Source organism: Tenrec ecaudatus, chromosome 8 (assembly GCF_050624435.1).
Source record: "Tenrec ecaudatus isolate mTenEca1 chromosome 8, mTenEca1.hap1, whole genome shotgun sequence".
Classification (NCBI taxonomy): domain Eukaryota; kingdom Metazoa; phylum Chordata; class Mammalia; order Afrosoricida; family Tenrecidae; genus Tenrec; species Tenrec ecaudatus.
Window position 1 is genome coordinate 123,875,515 of NC_134537.1, and position 13,821 is coordinate 123,889,335.

Consider the following 13,821-nt stretch of genomic DNA (forward strand, 5'->3'; position numbering starts at 1 on the left):
GGTATTTGCTTTTCTTCTTTCAAAGGACCCTGGTGGTACTGTGGATTAAGCATTAGGTTGCTCACAGCAGGGTCAACGGTTCAAACCCCCGAGTGGGCTGTTCCTTGGTAGAAAGAGGAGGTTGTGTCCTCTCACAAAGAGGGGTGCTTTTGGAAATCCACCACGGGGGCCCTTCTACCCTGCTGTGCAGCTGAAGTGAGAATCAACTCTGTGACAATGGGCTCGGTTGCTTTGTTTAAGAGAGAAAACACACAAACAACCGGGACAGCGAAAGAGCAGACCAAACACTCAGGAGGAAAGCTCCTTTCTAATCTGAGAAGCTGATGCTCTGGAGAATGAAGTGCGATACAACCCAAATTTCAGGTTTTTTATACCTGCTAAGTTCACCTTTGGTTTGTCGTTTTAGATAACGGACCTTGTTTAGGCTCTCGGAAACCAGACCAGCCCTATGAGTGGCTTTCATACAAAGAGGTGAGTCTCCTGGCTTGTCGGGGATTGATTACTCAAGCGGCCTGTGGTGCTTAGACACCTTAGTTCTTAGAGCCATTAAACGTTTGAGCCAGGAAGTTCTCGAAGGCCTGGGTGCCAGACTAGCTCAGAGCTTTGGGATAAACGCGGATGGTCTGAATCAGTATTTCTCAAAGTGGTGGGTGGTAGTGGAGGGGGTTGCTGGGATGATCCAGCGGGCCTATAAAAACCAATACCTACATCCCCCCCCCCGAATTATCATCTATAATACAGAAGTGTTTTTATTGCCGGGGGGGGGGCGTGAGGAGCCCTCATGGAATAGTGGGATACATATTGGTTGCTAACCACAGGTCAGCAGTTCAAAACCACTGGCCTCTCTGCAGTGCAAAGATGGGACTTATACTCCCATCAAGAGCTACAGTCTTAGAAACCCACGGGGACAGTTGTACCCTGTGCTATAGGGTTGGATAAGTCAGAATCGACACCATAGCACTGAGTTGGGTTTGGGTTAAGGGGGCACAGAGTACCTTTTTTTTTTTTATCCCCTGACTAGGGGACAGTAGGTCAAGTAAGTTTGGAAAACACTGGTTTAAGTGGAAAGAAACTTGGTAAGAAAAAATATTCAAGAAATGTTCCTTGAAGTAGGTGACTCCTCTCCCAGACCCCCTGGAGTTGGATTAAGCCTCTGCCTCTGCATAGAGATGTGCAGAGAAGGTCTAACAGCCTCCATCTGGAGTGCCCATGTCATTTTATAGAGGATAAAGAGGTGCCCCAGGAAGCATAGGGCTTGTCCAAGGCCACAGCTGCTCAGTGGCAGAACCAGGACCCTCGGGGTGAGGTCTGTGGCCATTCAATGGGCTTTCTAGTGAGTCCTGCTGATGTTCCCCCTGGAAATGGGAGACATTATCCCCAGGGCAGCAAGCAGCACAGACGGTGAGAGCAGACACCTGTGTGACTGTCTCATCACAGAGAAGACCAGGATTCCCTCTCTCCCCGCTCTGCGTTCCTGACTGCTTCACAGCTACAGCTATTTGCAGTGCAGCCACTTAGCACGTAAATCTCAGGGCGCAGAGCAGGGAATACGGTGCTTTTTCTCTTTATACTATCACAACAAATCCAGATGCCCGCTGGTTTCTCCAGTCCACACAGGACCAGCTGTGCTGTCAGCGAGGCTGCCTTTTGTTCCCAGCCAGCTGTCCAGGAAATGGCCCTGTGTCCCTAGGCTCCTGTTTTTCCCTGTCCCAGGAGCAGGGAATCCTGGGACATTTGTAAATACAAATGAACTCTCCCCTTCTGGGTTTGTGCTTTTAGCACTTGCTCTATTCAGGAGCCATTCTGCCCTGTCTTACGGGTCACTGTCTGTCAGAATCCACTCAGTGACGTTGGGTTTGTTTGTTCTTTTGTTTGGTGTTCTGGAATAGGAATGGGGTGTTCCGTGTGGAGCCCCAAAGCCACCCTTATAGAATAGTGCTTTGTAGCCCACCTCAGTTTTCCCTTTCTCTGACACGGGGTCACAAACAACAAACAGTTGCCTGAGACTCGACTCTGATGCCTGGTGACCCGAGTGTGTCGCCGTCGAATGGTGTGTCATGAGGTTTTCAGTGGCACATTTTTCAGAAGTAGAGCACCAGCACTTTCTTCCAGGGCATCTCTGGGTGGACTGGAACCAATGACCTTTCGCTTTGTAGCCCTATTGCTTACCTAACTGCAGACAGCCATAATGTGGAAGGCTTTGTTTGGGTTACTGTTCAATCTCTTCCCAGAGATGTTTTGGGTAGTGTTTCATTCTCTGTCGGCTGACCTCTAGAAAGAGTAAGGAGCCCTATCTCAGGTGACCAGGGGGATTTCTCTGTCTTTACTTTGCCTTACTACAGCCAAATAACTGATTCCCACCCAAGTAATACTTTTGAGGCTCCCTCATTTTCACTAATGGTGTGACAATAGTTCATACATGTTGAATATGTCACACAGACTATTCATGTGCTTACTGAATTATTTTTGTTGTATCTGTTGGCTATAAGAGAGAAAACTCACTGCCATGGAGTTGATTCTAAAGCAACTGCCCCTGTGGCTTTCTGAGGCTGTAAATCTTTACAGAAGCATTTTTCTCTCATGGGGCAGCTGGTAGGTTCGAACTACCAACCTTGTGGTTAGCAACTGTGGCAGCAACCCAATGCATCATGTGTATTTCAGATTGGCTTTTCAAGGCAGATAAAAAGAAATCATTGGAGCTTCTGAAGATGGTAATCTATAATATCAGAGGACTTCAAAAAGTTCATAGACAAATGGAGTAACAAGATAATGGAATTTTCCCACAAACTTTTTAAAAGCCCCCCTCTCTCAAGAGACTGCCCAAGATGTAGAACTGGACTTCCCTGAAGCCAACTTTAGATTGATACATTAAAGTCATTTTTCCTCCCACTAATCCCCTACAAGTTGCCACTGACTTACGATATACTATGATAGACTGTGTTTACAACCATCCTTTCCTGGTGGGGGCATATCTTATCCTTAGTAATATGTACCACATACGTGTAGTAGCATGTAATTTGCTTGCGTTATTCTCAGATGTAATAGTTCCAACCACCACAGAAATAGCTTTTATTTTCAAAAAGACGATAGATAGATAGATAGATAGATAGATAGATAGATAGATAGATAGATAGATAGATAGATAGATAAGACTGATAATAAAAGGTAGTATAAATGGAAACTTTGAAAGGAAAACATCTAGTTTGCTTGGAACTGACTCACAACAGAGGAATATATTGGGAACTACCTGGAATTCTGACCTGTTTCTTGACCAAAACCCCCATTGAGGTTGTTCGAGGGAAGATACAGGCCCTGCTTTCTAGATAACACAATGTATGCGTGTCATCCTAAGAAGTTGCACAAACAATTGCCAGCAGTTTCCAGGTTAAGTATTACTTAAATGTAAGCCTGCGCTGTGAACTAGTGCAGGGAGCATGAGGGTGATGAACATGTTCATGCTAATGTTAATTCTTGCTGCCTCCTTGCCAGTGCCAGCTCTGATGGCCATAAGTGGGGAAGGGGATGGTGCTGGGGGCCAGACCAGCAAGGTTCCAGCACAGGGCTGGGCGTGGCTTTGTTGACTCTGGATGTGGGTAGGTGTCCACATTTTAGCACTCACCAACTGCAAATAAGAAAAGAACTCCAAAGCCGGGTTGTTTTCTTGTTTGTTTGAATGGTACGCTTTTGGGGTGGGCATGCGAAAAGGACAGAGAGAGGGAGGGATTTGACTGTGCCATTGTTTCCGTGACTCCGCCTAGTTAACGTGGATGTGGTAGTGATAATATACCCGTGTGTGTTTACTTATTTGACATGATTGTAGATGTCTGCTACGCTCGGTATGGTCTTCGTAGGTGTACTATGGTTAGATACAAGTATACAGCATATTCTCAGAAATTCACCATTGTTTCCTGAGGAGTCATTAGTGTGTTTTCTTCCCTCTCTCAGAGTTGAGCATTTGTTAGTAATTTTGAAAAAGCAACATAAAGAGGACTCAAAAAATAATCCTTTGTCCTATGATTGATTTTCCCCTTCCTAAGAACATACTCTCAGGAATGGAATTGCATAGTCAATGATAAGAACTTGCTCTTGTTATTTTAAGCCTACTCTTTAAAAAATTGTTGTTTCTCTGTATATGCAAAATGACATGTTTTTCTGGTCTTTATAATATCAAAATAATAATAAAAACATCCTCTCATGCTGTTTCTTTCATACCTGTTTTTAAAAGCCAAAATGTTACAGAGAACTACGTAAGAACCCTGACATAAGCATCCATGGCCTGCAGCTGTTGGAGTGAGATTAATTTGCTTTGCGGAAGGAAGAACTTCTTAATAGTGAATTCTGGTGCACAAAATCTTTTTTATTAAACACAAAAATGCATACGTGAGGAATACCTGCTTGTTCCTCCGCCCTTCTCTGTGCAGCCCAGCTCGCTCACTGAGAGTCTAGGCCTGTCCACTCCTCAAAGGGAAGCGTTGTGACTCAAGACCGGGCCTCTGCTGATTGTCTCTCTTGCTGTTTTAGGTTGCAGAAATGTCGGAATGTGTGGGCTCGGCACTGATCCAGAAGGGCTTCAAGCCCTCCCCGGACCAGTACATTGGCATCTTTGCTCAAAACAGACCTGAGGTATAACCATGAGGGACTAACTCTGTGTGGCTTTGATAATCCTCAGATACAAGTCTCAAAGGAAATGCGGGTGGATGGCAGAAGCAATGGCAGAAGCTAGTGTGTCTGCACATCAAAGTGTGTGTGTAAGAGAGAGAGAGAGAGTGTGTGTGTGTGTGTGTGTGTAAAGCATATAGCCATGTATGGGCTCGGCGCTGATCCAGAAGGGCTTCAAGCTCTCCCTGGACCAGTACATTGGCATCTTTGCTCAAAACAGACCTGAGGTATAACCATGAGGGACTAACTCTGTGTGGCTTTGATAATCCTCAGATACAAGTCTCAAAGGAAACGCGGGTGGATGGCAGAAGCAATGGCAGAAGCTAGTGTGTCTGCACATCAAAGTGTGTGTGTAAGAGAGAGAGAAAGAGAGAGAGTGTGTGTGTGTGTAAAGCATATAGCCGGCCTGGGGAAGCAAGGATAACAGGCAGGAATCAGAGATCAGAGCCAGCCCCTGGTTGTCTCCTGTCACTAAACTTGAACTTGACCACAACCTTGGTAGGTTGGAAACCATTTCAGATGGGAAACCACAACAAACTATTCAGGCCAAGCGACTGGTGAAGCTCGCACCCACAGCAGTCGTGATTGTATGCGTGCGTGTTTGCGTGCGTGCGTGCGTGCACGCCTTCATCAATGCTGTGTGTCAGAGCCTTTCATTTGAAAGCTGTAGCTGGAGGAAATGGGACACTGAGGGATTATAAGTACATGGGTGATCTCACCGAATTGACAGTTGAGGTACCTGAGCAGCTCTTGTATCACTTCTATATCATTTTTCCAGGGGAAATTTTGCCCCGAAGACCTTTGTTAGGCAAGTAGGTGCCTGCCTTCTCCTGTTCCCAAGCCTTATGCACACTTCTACCAACAACTTCCTCAAACATCACGACCATTGTTTTGCCTAAAAATTCAGTGGCATTGCATCCCCTGCAGGCCCGAGCCAGCCGTCCTCTTCCAACCTCTGCCACAGGGCAGTCGATCCCCCGCGCCTTCCCTGCACATCTCTCTCAAGTGCTGCCCTCCCTGGTGCCCTGCCACAGGGCGGTCGATCCCCCGCGCCTTCCCTGAACATCTCTCTCAAGTGCTGCCCTCCTTGGAGGCTTTGTGCGGTAAGCCTGTGTTTTCTCTCCCCGGCCTGTTTTACAGTGGGTGATCATCGAGCAGGGATGCTTTGCTTTTTCCATGGTGGTCGTTCCACTCTATGACACCCTTGGAGCTGACGCGATCACATACATAATCAACAAAGGTACGCCTGTCAACAGCACCCGAGTTTGGGGTTAGATTCGGTGACCAGACGTTTGCCGGCATTTGCTTCGACACAGGGCTTTTCAGAGTCTCAAATGCCCATCTCCCAGTCTTCTGGTCAGAGAATGTGGTACTGAGAATAATCACCTGCCTGATATTACTGAGCCAAGCTTTCAGGATCCCAGCACCATCTTCCTCATTGTAGCTCCTCTTTTCCAGCCGAGCTCTCCCTGATTTTTGTTGACAAGGCAGAGAAGGCCAAAGTCTTACTAGATGGTGTAGAGAATAAGTCAACCCCAGGCCTTAAATACATTATCATCATGGACTGCTTCAGCAGTGATCTGACGGAACGAGGCAAGAAGTGTGGGGTGGAAATCACAAGCATGCAGGCGTTGCAGGTGAGTCCTTTGGGGTTGTGTGCAAGTGTTTGGGTTCAAATATGCCCCGTTGGGGCTGGTCATCTTAGCGACCCTGGCTCTTTATTGCAAAGACAGATTCCGTAGGCATGCCCGTGTATCCACACAGCCCATCCTACAGAAAGCGCCCCCGTGAAGTGAGCTCAGTGCTCCCATGTGCACTGTAAAACACTGTACAGCATTGCTAGGTGAGTGCTGGCAAGGTGCATTTCAGACTCAGACGGGTGGAAACGATGTCCTCTTTGGCTCCACAGTGGCCTTCCACTCCCTGATCTGTCTGTGAAGCAGACGCAGATGTAGTAATCAGCCTCGCTGCCCTCTTCCTACATTTCTTGGGTCTAAGTCCTGGTTGGCTTCAGATTTTTCTGTTTTCATATTAAATCGCTCAAGGTTCACGTTAGTCACAACCGATCCCGGCAAGTGCGTGTGGTCCACATTTAAATTGGCCGTTTGATGGCAGTTCATATACGAGGTTGATTGTCCCGGTTGGAGTGTGATGGCAGCTCAGTCCAAGGAAGTTGCGAAGCGTCTTTCTTTGTACCCACCATGGAGGATAAAGGGCTGAACCGAGGAGGGGTATTTATGGAGCACATCATTTTCTTCCTTTGCAATTGTTTCTAAAATGCATTGTAGTTTTCCTGCCTCGACCGAGAGTTTCAGGCTACAAGCAAAGGTTTATATAACTCTATTTCCTGAGGGCTCTGGGAGTCAGTCAAGGGGAAACTGCTCTCGGTTCTACTGAACCATCTCCCCTCCCCAGCACCACAAAATGTAACTCCACGGAGCAAACTGGTGTATTTGACCATTCATTTGCATTAACAGCTGATTGTATACCATTAAAAACATTTCTTTGTAATCTGTTTGGACAGACTATAATCTCCTTTCTCCTTCTTCCTTCCCCTCTCCTTGTCTGAAGACACTAACAGAATTTTATAATGGGGGGGATATGATTTTTTCCAACTATATAATAGAGAAGTAATTTTAAGATAAGATGTCATATGAATATATGATTAAAGAGGAGAATGTAAGTTGATATTAATTCTGTATTTGTAAAGGAAATTGGTTTACATTTTTTTCTGCTTAATATGATAACTGCATGTACATTTTGAACAAATGAGTCGAACTTTAGCTCCTGATTATTTTGATTTCATTTTCTTTGGACATTAAAGTTCCTGTTTCTAGCCAACGGCTCTAACCCGTTGGTAATAGTCCAAAGTGGGGCTTAGAAGACTCTCATAGGACATGAGAGTGGCGATAAGAAGTGCATCTCTGAAGACATGGGTTGCCGTCTTCCGAACAAGTTCTCTTTCAAAGATAAGTTCTCGGGCCGCATGCCTGGTTTCGTGGAAGAGGAAAGACATGTAGGAAGTCAGTTCTGATCGGTTAAAACTGCTGTAGTTTGGTTCACTTTGAAGGTTATCTTTAGTTCGGCTATGAATGAGCCGCACAGTAAGGTCAGCTTTACATGACTTGATGTGACTTTGCTCTCTACATCTAGAAAACAATTCCATTTAAGATTTCTTTTATTTCTTCCTCTTCTTTTCCTAAGAACCTGGGGAAAGCCAACAGACGGAAGCCCAAGGTGAGTCCCTCGTGCCAGACCCTGCCACAGCCCCGTGAGGTTCTCGGTGTCTGTTCCTTGGGAGTTGAAATCCTGGATGTTGCTCTGAGGCTCGGGTTCTTCCAGCCGTGCAAACAGTTTAAGCGCTCACTCTGTTGCTTCCCAGAGGCCCATGGGAAGACAGGCCCAGTGATCCGCTTCCCAAAGCTGACAGCCTTGAAACCGATAAAGCCAAACCAAACTCAGAGCCATCAAGCCCAGGCCAGCTCAGAGTGACCCTGTGGGCCACAGTAGCACTGCCCGCTGTGAGTTTCTGAGACCGGAACTCGGGGAGAATAGGAAGCCCCGACTTTCTCCCTTGAGGGGGCTGGTGATTTGTAACTGCCGACCTTCCTCGCAGTCAGCAGCCCAACTCAGAAGCACCGCGCCCCCGGCTCCCCTTTACACCGTGCCGAGCAGTGCCCCTCGGCACAGGGGGGGCCACTGCATCAGTTGGCGTGACCTCACGGGCAGCGCTAGCTTGATGCCTTACGGGCCCCTCTCTTTCGTGTAGCCTCCAGGGCCTGAAGATCTTGCAGTCATTTGTTTCACAAGTGGGACTACAGGTACGTTTGGAAATGGGATCGCTTTTCCGTGGCTTCTGGAAGTTTGGACTCCCATCCCTTTTGGGGGGATCACGTATGAGCGACCTCTAGATGGACTGGAAGTAATCCAAGTGGGGCCTCCTTGTTAGCAGCGGACATGCTCAGACACTGCTGGGCTTTCCCTCAGACAGGTGCTGACTGCGGCCGTTTTCCTGGGCCAGCTGTGCGGGTCACATTCCTGGGCGTCCTGCCCTCCTTGCTGCAGACGGCCTCTAAAACTTGCCCATGTTCCTAACAATGACTTCAGCTAATGAGGTGCTTTGAAAAGGATTTCTGGTTGCTCTGTAAATCTAAGGTTACTCAACAATTGGCTTTCACAGGGGACCCAAAGCCAGAGGCCCTCGAGATGGTAATCATCCAGGGTGTCTGAGCCTTTTCACTGACTAGAATCCTTGGAAAGAGTGGCATCGACTCTAACTTTGCTCTGCTTCGTATGTGTTCCGCAGGCAACCCCAAAGGAGCCCTGGTCACCCACCGAAATATAGTGAGCGATTGCTCAGCTTTTGTGAAAACGACAGAGGTAACCTTTGGGGGCACTGCCATCTTTGTTCATGCTCATTGCTTGGCATTAGGCCTCAAGGAGAAAAGGGGTAAGGTGGCTAGATAGAAACGTATCTAGGGAGCGACCCCTTTGGGTTTGGCGTCCCCGGGCGGTGCGTTGTGTAGGTCCACGCTGTATTTGGAATCCTACCAGACATACCTGGAATCCTACCAGACATTCCCCTCTCAAATGATATTCATTGTGATCCTGATCGCCAGCCCTTGCCTGCGCCCATTAAGGTGGATGGAGAAAACTTGCTGTCATTTAAGAAGGGGAAACTTGATTTGGCCCCTGCCCTATACACGTTCCCAGGAAAAGACAGAGGACAAAATCTGCAATGTTATTGACTCTTCCAGGGTTGGGGAAATGACATTAAGTTGATAATGAAGTGTTGACTGTTGCTGAGGTGGGGTTTTGGTTTGTTGGGGTTTTTTTAATGATTAGTTACTTGGTCCATTTGCCTTCCATTTTGAGATGGGTTAAAGCCTAGAACTTTAATTTTTTGTTGTCTTAAAGTTTTCTAGCTAAAGATACAAGTCAGACTTGCCCTTTAGAAAGGTACTAACTTTACCTTCAACAGTTCGATGTCTTTCCTCCGTGCCCTTTCCACATATTCCTTAATTTCCTTCGGTCTCTTGGATGTAGGCTGGGGCCTGTTCTCACAGCAGGCTCCCGTGCTTAAGGGTACTGGGGAAGGGACATCTTGGATGGCTGCAAAATAAAGGGCTATAACCACTTCTTAATCCCACACACATGCCCCTACTTCCAAATTACCTTTTGTGCTTTTTAAGCAGAGATCAACATTTAGTGCCCTACCAAAGTGAGATTTTCATTTCCTACGTTCCCTTCAAAGAAAACTAAAAAGGCATTGGTAACTCCCCAAGACAAGTGCTTACGAGCTTTGATAACAGCAGCACCGAAAGCCGATCATCATGTCAAATGGCAGTCTCAACTTTGTAAAACTTCTGTTCATGCTAAATGGTTATTATTTTTTTATTAAACCAGAAAATTAAGTCGGTGGCTCTTTGTATGATGATCCAAAGAATTTGTTGGGATACAGGTCACACTTGAATAAAATTGAAGTGAGATTGTCAGTAACCTCCTGGGCTTGCTCACATCTTACGACATGATTAAGCCTGACTCAGCTGTACGGATCAGGAAGGCAGGGCTCAGAAGTGGACCCCTCACCCACTAGGCAATGTGACAGCTTCTCCCTCTCACTTCCCAGTTGATGTAGCAGCAGCTGCTGTGGGCAGCCTCCCGTTTGGGCCACAGTTCTCTGTTAAGAACGTGAGGATGCCCTCCACAGCAAAGACTTTATATAACTCAGTAAAGCCCATTTGGAGCCCTGGGGTGAAAACGTGATGTGCAGACTTAGACTGGGAACAGGCCCATCGTGGCCAGTGTTGTAGTCGAGGACAAACCTGAGCTCACAGGAAGCCATTTGGAGTATTTTTCAGGGAGTCAAGGTGGGCACGATGAGGGCAGCGGTGACTCAGTGGGGGATGTTTTGTCTTCTCTGGGAGACCCATGTTTGGTACTTGCCGCTCCCCCAGGCAGCTACCGCCTCTCTCCCAGGGGAGGCGCCCACGTTGCTATGGTGCTGAGCAGGTTTCATTGGTGCTTCCTGACTAAAACGGACCAGGGAGAAAGAGCTGGTGATGTGCTTCCGAACATGAGCCCCTGAAACTTGACGGCCAACTCAGCAGCATAGGACAGCAGCAGCAAACTAGGGCTCCGAGCTAAAAATGTTGATCGAACTGCAATATTCTGGGTACCTGCCTACTATCCATGGAGGATGGTGGATATACAACAGCTCTGTCTCCTCCCCTCTTCCCCTCCGCTGTTGTATATTGAAATATAGCTAATATTTCATAACCCCAAGATGGAATTGAGCATGTGGGGCAAGCGGGTCTGAGGAATCGGAAATTGGAAGCACATTAGAACACGTAATCCCCAACATCTCACTCAGAGCAAAAAAATGTCCTTATTTTGACTAAATTCGTGATTAGCTTTACTTTGTCATTTGGAATCACCTCAGACTTCACCCTATCTGAGAAACTAAATCATGGCATTTCGTCTCAGTCTTGACTGAGAAGTAACTGGAGCTCATGAGCCAAGTTAAGCTCTCCTTTAAGTTGGGGTATTATGTGTCTTGAAATAAATGGGGGAAATTGCTGGGTCTTAATCTTTGTCTGCTTTGCCGGTGTCTTTCCTTTCAGAACATAGTCATTCCTTGCCCAGACGATACTTTGATTTCTTTCTTGCCTCTGGCCCACATGTTTGAAAGAGTTGTTGAGGTAGGCATTGTGTTTTGTTACCTGTTGCTTGCTTATTTGTTTGTGTTGTGCTAAGTGGTTATGTTTTCCAGGCAGTGATTACCTTGACTGCTAGTGACACACACATTTCATTCTTACCACTCCCACACATGTATGAGCAACTCTTGCAGGTAAGTGTCCTGCGTTCACCGTCATCCCATGTGCGGTTTCTGACTTAGCCCCAGTTTAGAGATTGTGCAGATTATTTCAAAGAAGGAAAACCCTCCCTTTCCCCGGTCCTGGGCTCTAGAATCTTAATCACTTGTGTTAAAATTTGGAAATTTTAGAAAGAGAAATGGCAATGTTTTCTTACCAGATCTGCAAATGTATCATATAGAAAGAGTTCTTATATCTCGATAAATAATAGTTATAATTATAAGAATTATTATTATTATTATTATAACCCGATGAATAAATGGGCCAAGGATCGGAATAAACACTGTTTCAAAGAAGATTCAGAAATGGCTAACGCACACATGAAGAGATGTGCAGCCTCCTCACCAACACCGATCATCATCTCTTGCCTTCTTGAGCCTGGCTGTCTTGGGGGGAGTGAGGCGCTATTTTGCAGTACTTTGACGAGGCACTGGTATGAGGTGTCCTGGTATCGCTCCTGCATACTCAGCCACTTTTCAGAAAATTTGAGTTAGATTCTGGTAAAAGAAGATGATGAGACCTTAATAAGCTTTAGTCAGCAAATAGTTAAGTTTTATTTTGACAAGCAGTTAAGGCCTCAAATTTCGGGAAGGCTCAAAATATCTAGAATATGTAGTACCCCGTCAGTCATCCCAAAGACAGCCATCATGAAGCTCATCATGATAGAGCAGACGCTCTGTCATCTCCGCCGGACACAACGTGTGGTGTGCTGGGTTCATGTTCACCTGTTTATCTCCCCAAGGATCAGAGAGAGCTCAGCTTCCGTGTTGTCCCATGACACGAGCATGACAACAAAAGATAGTAAAAGCACAGTCTTGTGTGTAATGGACCATTGTTGGTGTGTGACATATGTGGCTCATGTAGGATAATGTGGCACACCACTGCGGGGGCCGTGACATGTGTTGTTGTTCCTCTGTTCCTCTGCAGTGTGTCATGCTGTGTCATGGAGCTAAAATAGGATTTTTCCAAGGAGATATCAGGTTGCTGATGGATGACCTGAAGGCACTTCAACCCACTATCTTCCCAGTGGTTCCCAGGCTGCTGAACCGAATGTTTGACCGAGTAATTTCCAGGGCGGCGGGTGGTACACAGTGTGTGGGGGACAGAGCTCTGGACTTTGGGTTGGACACTGGGGTTGGAATTGGGAATTGAGCTGTGCGAGGTGGACAGTGCTCTTAATCTAATAGAGCCAGCATTCCCTCGTCCATAAGAATCCATTTGCCTCACAAGAGTTATTGGTGAGAATTACCTGAGAGAAAACACATGAACTCTCTTTGGGAACTGACAGGCAAAATGCAGATGTGAGGTGGGTGGTCCTTTTGGTTTTATATTGAATCACTGAGCCCCCGTTTTCTCATCTACGAAAGTGACGGTTACCTCCTTCCCCCTGATGCATAGATATTTCATAAGGTTGTTCACGTACTCCCTTGAAAGTAATACTACGCAATGGTTTTGTTAATTTAATGCTCCTTGCGTATGTCAGATGGTACAGCAAAACCTGCAAAAGCTGGAACCTTTGTAAGATGGAAGCCTGTGAGAGAAGCAAAACTCAGTTATGGTCTGCTTAGAGCACTAGAAAAACCCGAAGCATGCATCCCATCAAAGGCAGAAAATCTGAGTCTCGGAGAAGCCAGGCCTTCCTGGCCAGTGTCTGCTCTCACGGCTTTCACTGGGCTCACGGCCGCCTCGAGAGTCCCTGGGGGAGAGTCCCAAGTTGTCACGCTTGCCTGCCCACTGGAGGTTAGAGGCTCAGCCCCAGCTAGAAGGGCCACAGAAGAAAGGCCTGGAGATGTGCTTCTGAAAAACCAGCCCCTGTGAGACCCTAGGGAGCAAAGGTTCCCTCTGACACACGGTGGTTGTGAGACAGTCCGGGCGGGAGGGACAGACTGCCACTGTTGTCAGCCGTTACGCCAGGGCCACCCTACAGGAGCAGCCTCCAGAATGAGCGTGGAGGACTCCTCATTGGGAGCCAGAGCTTTCTGGCCTCTCTGAGAATTCTCCCATCTCGTGGCCCCTTAGATTTTCGGGCAAGCGAACACCGCGGTGAAGCGCTGGCTGTTGGACTTTGCTTACAAGCGAAAAGAAGCAGAGCTTCGCAGTGGCATCATTAGAAACAACAGCCTGTGGGATAAACTCATCTTCCACAAAATACAGGTAACCAGTGGGCGTGCACCTTGTGCTTCTGAAGTCAGGCCCTGAGAGTCTGACCTTGAGAGATTTCTATGAGAGAGAGAAGGGCGGGGGGGGGGGGGCAGGTAGTGCAGACAAGAGAAAGAACAAGTACTTT

General features: G+C 47.0%; 1 protein-coding gene across 2 annotated transcripts in view; it reads left to right on the top strand.

Annotated features, from left to right (window-relative positions):
- Positions 1–13,821, top strand: part of ACSL1 (acyl-CoA synthetase long chain family member 1) — a 78,480-nt gene that overhangs the window by 50,941 nt on the left and 13,718 nt on the right. Inside the window, exons 4-13 of one of the 2 annotated variants that reach the window (XM_075556824.1) lie at positions 407–471; positions 4,522–4,623; positions 5,800–5,899; positions 6,118–6,296; positions 7,864–7,896; positions 8,429–8,480; positions 8,966–9,039; positions 11,283–11,360; positions 12,462–12,596; positions 13,554–13,688. In XM_075556824.1, the coding sequence (XP_075412939.1) occupies positions 407–471; positions 4,522–4,623; positions 5,800–5,899; positions 6,118–6,296; positions 7,864–7,896; positions 8,429–8,480; positions 8,966–9,039; positions 11,283–11,360; positions 12,462–12,596; positions 13,554–13,688 (953 nt within the window). Of the gene's footprint in view, positions 1–406; positions 472–4,521; positions 4,624–4,769; positions 4,887–5,799; positions 5,900–6,117; positions 6,297–7,863; positions 7,897–8,428; positions 8,481–8,965; positions 9,040–11,282; positions 11,361–12,461; positions 12,597–13,553; positions 13,689–13,821 lie in introns of those variants that run through there. The other variant, XM_075556825.1, reaches the window with a different exon arrangement.